The sequence below is a fragment of the Heterodontus francisci genome, chromosome 34 (assembly GCF_036365525.1).
Source record: "Heterodontus francisci isolate sHetFra1 chromosome 34, sHetFra1.hap1, whole genome shotgun sequence".
In the NCBI taxonomy this organism is placed as follows: domain Eukaryota; kingdom Metazoa; phylum Chordata; class Chondrichthyes; order Heterodontiformes; family Heterodontidae; genus Heterodontus; species Heterodontus francisci.
The window spans coordinates 18,009,812-18,024,116 of NC_090404.1; the positions used below are offsets into that span (position 1 = coordinate 18,009,812).

The following is a 14,305-nucleotide window of genomic DNA, read 5'->3' on the forward strand; positions in this document are numbered from 1 at the left end:
TCTGCTGCATGGGGGACACCTTGTAAAATGAGGCGCCCTCCCTGCAGGCTTTGGTGGGGGGGGGGGGGGGGGGGGGGCCTCCTTCATGGGCAATTTGTGGTCCACAGAGGGCCCCCATCAGGAACCAATTCATCGCCCCCCCCAAACGGATCCCTATCCCCCTGGACCACAGGACCACCCCAACAACCATCCCTTAATGGGGCCTTCCGGACTGGCCCCAGTGACCCCACCTCACCTACCTTCTCCAGGGTTCCAGTGCTGGGCCTGGGTCTGAGACCTCTCCAGTACTGGCAGAGGCCACCGCTGCAGATTGCGCTGCTGACCTATGATTATGGAAGAATAAATATTTGCTTCTTCTGTCTGTGGGAAAAGATTTTAAACATCAATGTGACTGCAGAGCTTGGATTCTGCTGTTATTAAACGCATTCAAAACAACTTGCCTTCAATATAGCGTCTTTAATACAGTCAACCCTCCCAAGGTGAGTTATCGAACAAAATTTGACACCAAGCCACATAAGGATAAATAAGGGAAGATCACCAAAAGCTTGGTCTCAATGGTAAATTCGGAGGAGTATCTTAAAAGAGGAGAGAGAAGTAAAGAGGGGGAGAGGTTTAGGGAGGGAATTCCAGAACTTCGGGACCAGGCAACTGAAAGCATGGCTGCCAATGATGGAGCAAACAAAATATGGAATGTGCAAGAGGCAAGATCTGGAAGAGGGCAGATATCCCAGAGGGTTGTAGGGCTGGAGGAGACATAGGGAGTGGTGTGCACATTCAGGAGTTGAAAACAAGGATGAGAATTTTATAATCGAGGCCTTGCTTCACCAGGAGCCAATGTAGGTCAGTGAGCACGGGGTGGGTGATAGGTGAACAGGATTTGATGCAAATTAGGACACGGGCAGCAGAGCTTTGGATGACCTCGAGTCAACAGAGAGTAGAATACGGGAGAGGAGCCAGGAGCACATTGGAGTAATCAAATCTCGAGGTAACAAAGGTATGGGTGAGAGTTTCAACAGCAGACGAACTGAGGCAGGGACAGAGATGGGAAATGTTACAGGGGTGAAAATAGGCGGTCTTAGTGATGGGGTGGATATGCAGTCAGAAACTCACCTTGGGGACAAATATGACACCAAGATTGGGAAAAGTCTGGTTTAGTCTCAGACAGTTGCCAGGGTGAGGGATGGAGTTGGTAGCTGGGGAACAAATAAAAATAGCTTCAGTCTACCCAATATTTGATCGGATGAAATTTCTGCTCATCCAGTACGGGAAGTCAAAGAAGCAGTCTGACAATGTACCAAAAGTGCAGGGGTCAAGCAAGATGGTGGTGAGGTAGAGATGGGTGTCGTCAGTACACATGTGAAAACTGACGCTGTGATTTCAGACAATGTTGGTGAGGGGCAGCAGGTAGATGAAAAATAGGAGGAAGCCAAGCATAGATCCTGGGAGGATACCAGAGGTAACTCTGCAGGAATGGGAAGAGAAGCCATTGTAGGTGATACTCTGGCTATGATTAGATAGATAAGAATGGAACCAGGAGGGTGCATTCCCACCCAACTGGACAACAGTGGAGAGGTGTTGGAGAAGGATGGTGTGGTCAGCCATATCAGAGACTGCAAACAGGTCGATGAGGAGGGATAGTTTATCTTTGTCACAGTCACATAGGATGTCATTTGTGACTTCTATAAGAGCTGTTTTTGATAGTGACAGGGGTGGAAACCTGATTGGAAGGATTCAAACACAGATTTGGGAGGCAACAAAACGTTCAAGGATTTTTGAGAGAAATGGGAGGTTGGGGATGGGGCGGTAGTTTGTCAGGATGGTGGGGTCAGGCGTTGCTTTTCTTGAGGGGGTGATGACGGCAGATTTAAAGGAGAGCGGGACAATACCTGAAGAGGCACAACCATATCAGCTAAGATGGGGAAGATGGCTGGTCAGCAGCTTAGCGGGAATAGGGTCAAGGGAACAGGAGGTGGCTCCCATGGACAAGATGAGCTCGGAGAGGGCATGAAGGAGATAGGAACTAGGGAAAGATGTCGGTTCAGGACTTGGGCAGGGGGTAACTTTAGAGGCAGTTTTACCTGGTGAGCAAGTGGAAGGGAGGGAAGGAGCAGAGGCAGCTGATCGGATGAGCTCAATCTTAATGACAAAGACCAGGAGATCCTTGCACTTGTTGGAAGCAAGGATGGTGTAGACAGGGGAGGGGGAGAGCACTTCAAAAGGAACTAAATTCTGCATTTTTTTTATTCGTTAGGAGTGGTGGGCATCGCGGGCAAGGTCAGAATTTATTGCCCATCCCTAATTGCCCTTGAGAAGGTGGTGGCAAGCTGCCTTCTTGAATCGCTGCGGTCCTTGGGATATAGGTGCACAAACAGTGTTAGAGATATTAAAAAGACTCAACACACTGTGTGTTTAAGCTGATTTATTTGACTGTTACCCAGAATATTAACCCCTATAACTGGGTTGGAGTTTATCAACATCAGCAAAGACAGACCCCAATGAACATGGTTCAGTCTTGGAGGTGATTAATGACAAAATCCAAAATTACTTGTGAACTCGCTGGTGTCTCAGCAGGTGGGATGACTGAGTGAATCCCTTCCCACACACGGTGCAGGTGAACGGCCTCTCCCGGGTGTGAACACGCTGGTGTCTCAGCAGGTGGCATGACTGAGTGAATCCCTCCCCACACACTGAGCAGGTAAACGGCCTCTCCCCAGTGTGAACTCCCTGATGTGTCAGAAGGTGGGATAACTGAGCGAATCCCTTCCCACACACGGTGCAGATGAACGGCCTCTCCCCGGTGTGAACTCGCTGGTGTCTCAGCAGGTGGGATGACTGGGTGAATCCCTTCCCACACAGTGAGCAGGTAAACGGCCTCTCCCCAGTGTGAACTCCCTGATGTGCCAGAAGGTGGGATAACTGAGCGAATCCCTTCCCACACACAGTGCAGATGAACGGCCTCTCCCCAGTGTGAACTCGCTGATGTGTCAGGAGGTTGGATGACTGAGCGAATCCCTTCCCACACACGGTGCAGATGAAGGGCCTCTCCCCGGTGTGAACTCGCTGGTGCTTCAGTAGGTGGGATGAACGAGCAAATCCCTTCCCACACTCGGAGCAGGTGAATGGCCTCTCCCCAGTGTGAATTCGCTGGTGTGTCAACAGGGTGGATGACTGAGTGAATTTCGTCCCACACACAGAGCAGGTGAACGGCCTCTCCCCAGTGTGAATGCGCTGGTGCACAGAGAGTTCAGATGATCGTCTGAACCCAGTCCCGCAGTGAGAGCACCTGAACGGTCTCTCGTCAGTGTGAACACGTTGATGGGACATCAGTTCGTCGGAACCTTTATAGCATTTCCCACAGTCCGGACATTTAAAAGGTCTCTCCCCAGTGTGAACTCGCTGGTGTGTCAGCAGGGTGGATGGCTGAGTGAAACCCTTACCACATACGCAGCAAATGAATGGTCTCTCCCCAGTGTGACAGCGCCAATGCGTTTCCAGCTGGGATGGGTAACTGAATTCCTTCCCACAGTCCCCACATTTGCACTGTTTCTTCCCAATGCGACTGCACTTGTGATTCGACAGGCCAGATGATTGGCTGAAGCCTCGCCCACACACAGAACATGTGTACAGTTTCTCCCCACTGTGATCGGTACTTTTTCCTTCCATGTTCAAAATCCCATGATATTCAGATTACAATAAATTAGGAAACTCCATCAAATCCTGCTGTGATGTTTGTTTGCATTTCCCGGCTGCAAATCCCCTAGATCTAATACCCTGTAATATAGATTTAAAACAGAAAAGAGAGTGTGAGGGAACCCACTAAAACACAAAGGCAGGTTGTGAAATGGAGCTGAATGGCCCTCTGTGGGTTATGAGAGAGAGGTGGAGAGGGGGAGAAAAGCATGCGGCAAAGGAGGGATTTTATGTTTCTTCTACTGGACGAGAATTTTGACAAAACTTCCCAACCCCTCAACTTCCAATACCTAGAAGGACCAGGGGAAGCGGGTGTATGTGAACACCATCACCTCCAAGTCACACACCATCCTGATGTGTCTGACATCCAGTACCGGATGAACAGAAATTTCCCCCATTTAAATATTGGGAAGACTGAAGCTATTGTCTTCAGTCCCCACTACAAACTCCACTGCCTCGCCACTGACTCCATCCCTCTCCCTGGCAAGTCCCTGAAGCTAAACCAGACTGTTCATAACTTTGGTCTCATATTTAACCCCAAGATAAGCTTCCAACTGTAAATCTGCGCCATCACCAAGACTCCTTATTTCCACCTGCCTGACTTCGCCACTGGCTCAGTTCATCTGCTTCTGAAACTCTCATTCACGCCTTTGTTACTTCGAACCTTGATTATTCTAACAAATTCCTGGCTGTCTTTCTACATTCTACCCTCCGTAAACTTGAGATCATCCAAATCCCAGCTGGCTGTGTCCTTACTCGCACCAAGTCCTCTCCACCCATCACCACTATGCTCACTGACACAGGCTCCCAGTTAAGCAGCAGCTCAATCTGAAAATACTTATCTTTGTTTTCAAATCCCTCCATTTCCTCGCCCCGCTCTATCTCTATAATCTCCTCCAGTCCTACAACCCTTTGAGATATCTGGGCTCATCTAATAAAGCCGATGAGCTGAAGGCACAGATAGACACATGGCGACACGATATCATTGCTATAACGAAAACTTGGCTTAAGAGGGACAAGAATGGCACCTCCACATCCCTGGATATAGAGTTTTCAGATGGGATAGAGAGGGGGATAAAAAAGGAGGGGGGGGGGGGGTTGTAGCATTATTGGTTAAGGAATCAATAACAGCTGAGAGAAGGGATGATATGCTAAATGAATCAGCAAATGAGGCCATATGGGTTAAGCTCAGAAATAAAAAAGGGGCAGCCACACTACTAGGAGTGTATTATAGACTGCCAAATAGTGGGAGGGAGAACAAATATGCAGGCAAATTTCTGAGTGCAAAAACTACAGGGCAAGAATAGTTGGGGATTTCAACTACCCTAATATCAACTGGGATACAAACTGTGTGAAGCGCACAGAGGGCACAAAATTCTTGAACTGCATTCAAGGGAACATTTTTTTTAACCAGCTTGTAACAAGCCCAACGAGAGGGGGCGCAATTGTAGATTTAGTCTGCGGCAATGAAGCTGGGCAAATGGATGAAGTAGCAGTGGGCGACCATTTTGGAGATAGTTACCATAATACAGTTAATTTTAGCATAATCACAGAAAAGGACAAAGATAAAACAGGAGTAAAAGTTCTAAATTGGGGGAAAGGCAAATTTTATGAAACTGAGAGGTGATCTGGCGAAAGTGGACTGGATACAGCTACTTGAAGGAAAATCAGCGGGAGGCACTCAAAAACAAGATTCTACAGGCACAGTGTAGGCATGTCCCCACAAAGATAAAGGGTGGAACAGCCAAATCTAGTGTCCCCTGGTTATCTAGAAACATACAGGGTAAGATAAGGCAGGAAAAACTTCATACTTTAGAAAGCCTAGAAGACTATAGAAAGTGCAGGGGTGAAGTAAAAAAGGAAATTACGAAAGCAAAGAGAGATGAAAAATTATTGGCAGGTCATATCAAGGAAAACCCTAAGATGTTGTATCAGTACATTAAGAGCAAGAGGATAACTAAGGAAAGGGTAGGACCGATCAGAGATGCACAGGGGAAATTGTGCGTGGATGCAGAAGATGTGGGCAGGGTTCTTCATGAATTTTTTTGTCTCTGTCTTCACAAAGGAGAGGGATGATTCAGACATTGTATTTAAAGAGGAGGAGTGTGAATATTTAGATACGATAAGCATGAGAGGGGGTCTGACATCCCTGAAAGTGGATAAACCGCTTAGGCCTGATGGATTGTATCCCAGGTTGTTAAAGAAAGCCAGGGAGGAAATAGCAGATGCTCTGAGAATCATCTTCAAATCCTCACTAGATACAGGCGAGGTACTAGAGGATTGGAGGTCTGCGAGTTAAAAAGGGTGCAAGAAATGGCCAAATAATTACAGGCCAGTCAGCCTGACCTCGATGGTGAGTAAATTATTAGATTCAATTCTAACAGGATAAACTGCCACTTAGAAAGGCACAGATTAATTAGGGATAGTCAGCATGGATTTGTTAAGGGAAGGTAGTGTCGTACTAACTTGATTGAATTTTTTTCAGGAAGTAACAAGGAGGATTGATAAGGGTAGTGTGGTGGATGTGGTCGACATGGATTATAGTAAGGCATTTGACAAGGTCCCACATGGCAGACTGGTCAGAAAAATGAAAGCCAATGGGGAAAGTAGTAAGTTGGATCCAAAATTGACTCAGTGACGGGGAACAAAGGGTAGTGGTTGACGGATGTTTTTGTGAATGGAAAGCGGTTTCCAGTGGAGTTCCACAGGGCTCAGTGTTGGGTCACTTGCTGTTTGTGGTATATATTAATGATTTGGACTTAAATATGGGAGGATGATTGAGAAATTTGCAGATGACACAAAAAATGGACACATAGTTGATAGTGAAGATAGCTGTCGACTCCAGAATGATATCCATGGTTTGGTGGAATGGGCAGAAAAGTGACAAATGGAATTCAATCCAGAGAAAAGTGTGAGGTAATGAGGGGAGGGAAAACAAAGCAAGGGAATACACAATAAAATGGAGGATATTGAGAGGGGTAGAAAAAGTGAAAGATCTTGGAGTGCATGTCCACTGGTCCCTGAAGGTGGCAGGACAGGTAGATCAAGTAGTGAAAAAGGCATTTGGAATGCTTTCCTTTATTGACTGAGGTATAGAATATAAAAGCAGGGATGTAATACTGGAACTGTATAAAATGCTGGTTAGGCCACAACTGGAGTATTATGTACACTTCCGGTCACCACATTACAGGAAAGACATAATTGCGCTGGAAAGAGTACAGAGGAGACTTACAAGAATGTTTCCAGGGCTTGAAAGTTGCAGCTATGAGGAAAGATTGGATCGGCTAGGGTTGTTTTCCTTCGAACAGAGGAGGCTGATGGGTGACTCAATTGAGGTGTACAAAATTATGAGAGGCCTAGATAGAGTAGACAGGAAGGACCTGTTTCCCCTAGCAGAGGGAATTACCAGGGGGCACAGAATTAAGGTGATGGGTAGAAGGATTAGAGGGGACATGAGGAAAATCTTTTTCACCCAGAGGGTGGTGGGGTCTGGAATTCATTGCCCAGATCAGTGGTGAAGGCAGAAACCCTCAATTATTTTCAAAGGTACCTGGACATGCACCTGAAGTGCTGTAACCTGCAAGGCTACAGACCAAGTGCTGGAAGCTGGGATTAGATTGGGTAGCTAGTTTTTTTCAACAGCACTGACACGATGGGCTGAATGGCCTCCTTCTGTGCCATAACTTTTCTATGATTTTATGAATACTAGCTTCTTGAGCATCCCTGATTATAATCGCTCCACTACTGGTGGCCGTGCCATCAGCTGCCAAGGCCTGAAGCTCTGGAATACCCTTCCTAAACCTCTCTACCTCATTTTGCTAATTTCAGACACTCCTTAAAACTTGCCTCTTACCAAGCTTTTAGTCATCTGTCCCAATATCTCATGTGGCTCAGTGTCAAATGTTGTTTTATAACACTCCTGTGAAATGCCTTGGAAATTTTATTGGAATAAAAGTTGTTGTTAACTTGGACATATATCACCGTTACTACATCATCACTGGGTGAAAATCCTGCAACAGCTTCCCTAACTGCAGGAGTGCAAGAAGGCGGCCCACCATCACCTTCTCAATGGACAATTGGGGATTGGCAATATCTGCTGGTCTGGCTGGTGACGCCCATATCCCAAGAATAAAGTAAAAAAATCTGTACATGAAAAGTGGATTAAAAGCCTCGAGAGAAATAATTCTTTCACACTGAACGGTTGGTGTCCATGAGCAACCTCATCTCCCCTAGAATCAACCCCCCTTGACAGTCTCACATTGGAAATCATTGGGCCTGACTTAGCTCAAACGTACCCAAGATTAACCCAGCAGCGTCGTCTCCATCTCCACTCCAGCTCAAACTGATGCAACAATGAAGACCTACACAGGTCAGAGAGACTTCCACATCCAACACTCACTCCGATACAAACCAGCTCTTAATTGCTCTGTCTGTGTTTCTTGACTCAGTTCCATCAGCAACGCCTGTAATAAATCAAAAGCAAAATACTGTGGATGCTGGAAATCTGAAGTAAAAGGAGAAAATGTTGGAAATGCTCAGCAGGTCAGGCAGCATCTGTGGAGCGAGAAACAGAGTTAACGTTTCAGGTGCATCGAGCCGCTGGAGCCTGGAACTCAGAGTGGGAGTAGGCGGAATAATGAGGAGAGGCAACACAGTCCAACACTCACAGCAACCTCCAATCCACCGACATTACCGGGATAGGGAGACAGAGTTTAGAAACACTCAGCAACACGACTCCAGTCAAACAGCCCAGGAGGAAAAGTGGGAGCAGTGTGTGTACCTGCCCTGATATCCCCCTCCCCAGGCCTGTCAGTCAAACCCCCCCACTCCTCCCAGTCCACAGCTCAGCCTATCAGCTTGCAGCTTCCTGCACCTTGAGCCAGCCCTGCCCAGGTGTGGCCCAGTCCAAGGGGAGTCTTTGTGGAACCAGGGAGGGGGGACCTCCTGCCCTGTGCTGTGTCCCAAATGGTTCCTCCCTCCCCTCCCCTCCCCCAGGCCCCTTTATAACTGAGCTCAGTTTCCTTTAAAGTTTTCTCCTTTGATGTTACACTTTATTAATCTTTAATTCCTCCAAAAGAGCTGGAAATCTGGCGGCCGTTAACCCCGGGCCTGTCACCAGGAGAAGCCCCGCAGCTGCCGCCCCGCTCGGTGCAAACGCGGGTCCGGGAGGCTTCTTATTGGGGATGTTGAGGCCTACACCGAGTGTTTCTGAAGCCCACCCGCCGGCTCCGTCACTCTCGCCGCCACTTACTGACTCCAGGTGCGACTCAGCCGCCATCACTCAAAGTGCGACGCCCCAAATACTGTTCTCCCTTGCGCCTGCGCACTCGGTTCTTGGGAGGGGGTCCAGCCAGCGACCTCTGACCTGTCAGCTCACCATGTCCGTTTGATTGACGGCAGCTCCGGACCAATAGCAAGAGGATACGGGACCGGAGAATGGGTCGGCCCGCCCCTCACCTGCTCCGATTGGGTGGAGGACACACACAGCCCTGTCGCTCCTCCGGACCCGCCCCATCTTCTTATTGGTTTGAATCTTCCGTCAATCAGACGGGAGGGCGGGCTGTATATCTGAGAGAAAGGCAAAATACTGCAGATGCTGAAAATCTGAAACAAAAACAAGTGCTGGAAATATTCAGCAGGTCTATCAGCATCTGTGGAGCTGTGGAACATTTAATGCTTTGTCTTTCACCACAAGCATTAACACACGCTTTGCCTTTGTCCCAGGACAGCTTTGTTATTTAATCTCTCCGGCCCAATCTCTCCCCCGTCCTCCTCCCCTTCACTTGCTTAAATACCAATTCATTTCTAACCTTAGCCAGTTCTGATGAAAGGTCACAGACCTGAACTTTGCTTCTCTCTCCACAGATGCTGCCAGACCTGAGTATTTCCAGCACTTTTAGTTTTTGTTTCAGTGTAATCTGAGCACACATGGCTGGCAGGGTCTGAGGCAGAGAGCACGGTTCCAGCAGGTGAGAGGGTGGCGGGTTAATAAAGCCCGGGGCTCGCAGGCTGTAGACACACCGAGTGCGGAGCCAGGAGACAATCTAAACAGGGAGATCACAACAAACAACAAGATCAACCCCCCAGCCGCGGCTTCCACCGCTTCCCTCTGACCCGAATCTCAACAAAGAGCCGAGAGAAGAGACTGTGCTAAAATTTGATTTGATAGAGCAAAATCATGAGGAGTCTGGATAAAGTAGATGGAGAGAAACTGTTCCCACTGGTGAAAGGATCGAGAACGAGGGGGCACAGATTTAAAATATTTGGTAAGAGAAGCAAAAGTGACATGAGGGAAAACTTTCATGCAGTGAGTGGTTAAGGTCTGGAATGTGCTGCCCGAGAACGTGGTGGAGGCAGGTTCAATTGAAGCATTCATAAGGGAATTAGACAGTGATATGAAACGGAAGAATGTGCAGGGATATGGGAAGGTGGAGGAATGGAACTGAGGAAATTGCTCTTCCAGAGAACCAATGTGGGCATGATGCATTTTGGGAGGACTAACAAGGCAAGGGAATATACAATGGATGGTAGGATCCTAGGAAGTACAGAGGGTCAGAGGGACCTTGGTGTACTTGTCCATAGATCAATGAAGGCAGCAGCACAGGTAGATAAGGTGGTTAGGAAGGCATATGGGATACTTGCCTTTATTAGTCGAGGCATAGAATATAAGAGCAGGGAGGTTATGGTGGAGCTGTATAAAATGCTAGTTAGGCCATAGCTGAAGTACTGTGTATAGTTCTGGTCGCCACACTATAGGAAAGATGTGAGGGCTGGAGCATTTCAGCTATGAAGAGCCTAGGGTTCTTTTCCTTAGAGCAGAGAAGGCTGAGGGGGGAACTGATTGAGGTATACAAAATTATGAGGGGCATAGATAGGAAGAACCTTTTTCCCCTAGTGGAAGGGTCAATAACCAGGGGGCATAGACTTAAGGTAAGGGGCAGGCGATTTAGAGGGGATTTGAGGAAATCTTTTTCAGATGTGCACTTGAAACGGTATAACATGCAAGGCTATGGGCCAAGTGTGGAAAATGGGATTGAAATAGATAGGTGCTTGATGGCCAGCACAGACACGATGGGCCGAAGGGCCTGTTTCTGTGCTGTATAACTCTATGACTCTAAACTGGGATTGTACTCCTGAGAGCAGAGAAAGTTAAGGGGAGATTTAATGGATGTCTCCAAAATGTTGAGATTTTCATCCAGCAGAGAGGCAGACACTGTTTCCACCGGCAGGAAGGTCAGTAACCGGAGGACAGAGATTTAAAATAATTGACCTATAAAGCCAGTGGGAGGAGGTGTGGAGAAATGTTTTTAGACAGCGAGTTGTTCTGATCTGGAATGCACTGCCTGAAAGGGTGGAGGAAGCAGACTCAATAATAACTTTCAAAAGAGAATTAGATAAAAACTTCAGAGGGGAAATTTTCCAAGGCTATGGGGAAAGTGTAGGGGAGTGAGACTAATTGGATATTTCTATCAGAGAGCCAGCACAGACATGATGGACTGAATGGCCTCCTTCTCTGCTATGATTATATGAAATGTTGACAATCAGGGAACATCTGCATAAAAAGGAGAAATGAAGAGAAGTCAGTGAGAGCCCATCACCAGATCTGGGAGATGTTACAATGGGACAGGGAGGGCCAGAATGTTGGAGATGGGGGGAAAGAGCACGTACACACTGAAAGAGTCAGCACCTTCAGGGAAGGAGAGAGCGAGGAACCAGTGAGTGTAGAACTGAATACAGGCAGATTCAACTGTTACATTCACAGAAGGAGCAAGGATGAAAAATGAAGGATGAAGTGAACTGGAGCAGTTATGATCTATAAAAAATGAACTGGTGAGTTAAACTCCAAAATATGGACATATTGCTGCAGACAAGATTGAGTAGGGGTCAGGAGACCCTGGGAAGACATTAAAATGGGAAACAGGCAATTCAAAGCAAAGCAGCTCCTATCTTCAACAATTGTGTTATCAAAGACCCTAGCCGAGAGGGAGACTGTGGATTCAAAAGCCAAAATAATAGGTTTAGTTTAGAGATACAGCACTGAAACAGGCCCTTCGGCCCACCGAGTCTGTGCCGACCAACCACCTATTTATACTAATCCTACACTAATTACATATTCCTACCACATCCCCACCTGTCCCTATTTTTCCCTACCACCTACCTATACTAGGGGCAATTTATAATGGCCAATTAACCTACTGTGACCTAACACCATGGTATCATGATGAGCCATCTTCAAACCCCATTTTTAACAATAGTGCACGTTCAAAGACATTGTATAAACCCTGCAGGGGAGAGTATTCTTTGGTCACATGACTGAAACCAAGCTGATCAGACGATTTCCTTAGAGAGAGGGAGATAGAGAGAGATTGAAGGCCATACTTCCAGCCAGAGAAGCTGTGAAGCTGATCAGCTGAGCAAAGGTGCCCTGTTTGCAAAAACAGTTTCAAACCATCTTTAAACAACTGAGGCAGAGAGAAATTGCAAGGTGACTTTGAATTCCCCACCAGTGGAAGTAAACCAGAAGTCTGCAACACTTCAGCAAGTTCAAGACTGCAAACATCCAGGCCTGCACCTTTGAAAAGACTTTCCACCTGAGAAGATTCAACAGGTTTTTGCTAAGCACAAAACTTTTACATCACTTGGGGCTTTAACTGCACCTTATCTTTTCCTTCCTATCTATCTATCCTTGTGTGTGTGAATACATGAGTGGGTGAAGGTTGCAAACAATTCATTTACTGTGGAAAAAATAGTTCTCTTTCTTTCTTTAAACTTACGAGAAACCCTGTCATTGGTCTGTTTTCTTGACCCTCAAAACACTCAGGGGCTGAAACACTACTTTAACAAAAACACTATCTGATCAGTTGGGAGGTGAAAAGTGGAAGCCAGTCACCCCATTTCCTACCTGTCTGTAACAGGGGACGGAGTGTAATTTATCCAGGTTTACTGATGATACAGAGTGAGGTGGGAAAGTAAGCAGTGAGGAGGACACAAACTGACTGCTGAGGGATATAGACAGATTGGGTGAGTTGGCAAGAACATGGCAAATGGAATACAATGTGGTGAAGTGTGAAGTCATCCACTTCGATAGGAAAAATAAAAAAATCACAGTATTTTTTATGAATGGTGAGAGACTGAGAAATGTTCACATTCAGAGGGATCTGGTGTCCTTGTACGTGAATCACAGAATATTAACAGGCAGGTACAACAAGCAATTAGGAAGACAAACAGTATGTTAGCTTTTGTTACAAAGGGATTGGGGTATGAGAGTAAAGAAGTCTTACTATAATTATACAGGACATTGGTGAGGCCACACCCGGAGTACTGTGTGCAGTTTTGGTCTCCTTACCTAAGGAAGGACAACTTGCTCTTGAGGGAATGCAATGAAGGTTCACTAGTCCGGTTCCTGGGATGAGGAGATTGTTCTATTTATTCACAGAATGTGGGCATTGCTGGAAAGGCCAGTATTTATTGCCCATTCCTAAATGCCCTTGAGAAGGTGGTGGTGAGCCACCTCCTTGAATATAACTGAGTGGCTTGCTTGGCCATTTCATAGGGCAGTGAAGAAAGAGTCAACCACATTTCTGTGGGTCTGGAGTCACATATGGGCCAGATCGGGTAAGGATGGCAGATTTCCTTCCCTAAAGGAAATTAGTGAACCAGGTGGGTTTTTAGGACAATCCGGTAGTTTCATGATCACCATTACTGAGACTCGCTTTTTTTTAAATCCCAGATTTATTTAATTAATTGAGTTTAAATCCCCGAACTGCCGTGGTGAGATTTGAATTCATGTCTCTGCATTATTAGTCCAGGCCTCTGGATTACTAGTTCAGTAACATAACCACCCTGCTACAGCGCCCCCACTATCATCCATCTCCTCCTATGAGGAGAAATTGAGTAGACTCGGCCGACATTCCCTGGAGTTTAAAAGAATGAGAGGTGATCTGACTAAAACATAATAAATTCTTAAGGGACTTGTCAGGGTAGATGCTGAGAAAATGTTTCCCCTGTCTGGGGAATCTAGAACACTGGGTCACAGTCTCAGGATAAGGGGTCGGACATTTAGGACTGAAATGAGGAGAAATTTCTTCACTGAAAGGGTTGTGAATCTTTGGAATTGTCTACCCCAGGGAGCTGTGGATGCTCAGTCGTTGAGTATATTTAAGACAGAGATTGATAGATTTTTGGGTACTGAGTGAATTAAGGGATATGGGGATAGTGCGGGAAGGTGGAGTTGAGGTAGAAGATCAGCCATGATCTTGGTGAATGGCAGAACAGGCTCGAAGGGCCAAATGGCCTCCTCCAGCTCCTATTTCTTATGTTCATTAAACCTCAGTCTGGTTCCTCTCAAGCTGCTGAGTGAGTGAATTAAATCTTTCTTGACAAATCACCAAGATACCAGAGTACAAGTCATGTCCGAAACATCATTTATTGGTTACAAATCACAACTCAGTTAAATCTGGGCACACAGACACTTTATAGACATGTATAAACACAGAGAAATGTAATCAGAGTTATCCAGTAGTTCAGCACTAATAGGGAGAGTATTTCACAAAAACAAGTAACAAATGCAGGGGTGAGAGTGGCCAAAGACCAAAAGGTCTGAAAATTAGTGGCC

At 46.5% G+C, this 14,305-nt stretch overlaps 2 protein-coding genes across 2 annotated transcripts in view; one reads left to right on the forward strand and one right to left on the reverse strand.

Moving 5' to 3' along the window:
- Positions 1–14,305, reverse strand: part of LOC137349163 (zinc finger protein 585A-like) — a 55,061-nt gene that overhangs the window by 33,789 nt on the left and 6,967 nt on the right. The window contains exon 3 of the mRNA XM_068014584.1: positions 2,546–3,292. Within this exon, the coding sequence (XP_067870685.1) occupies positions 2,546–3,292 (747 nt within the window). The remainder of the gene's footprint in view (positions 1–2,545; positions 3,293–14,305) is intronic.
- LOC137349168 (zinc finger protein 850-like) overlaps positions 1–14,305 on the forward strand; it is a 70,970-nt gene that overhangs the window by 32,036 nt on the left and 24,629 nt on the right. The window lies entirely within an intron of this gene.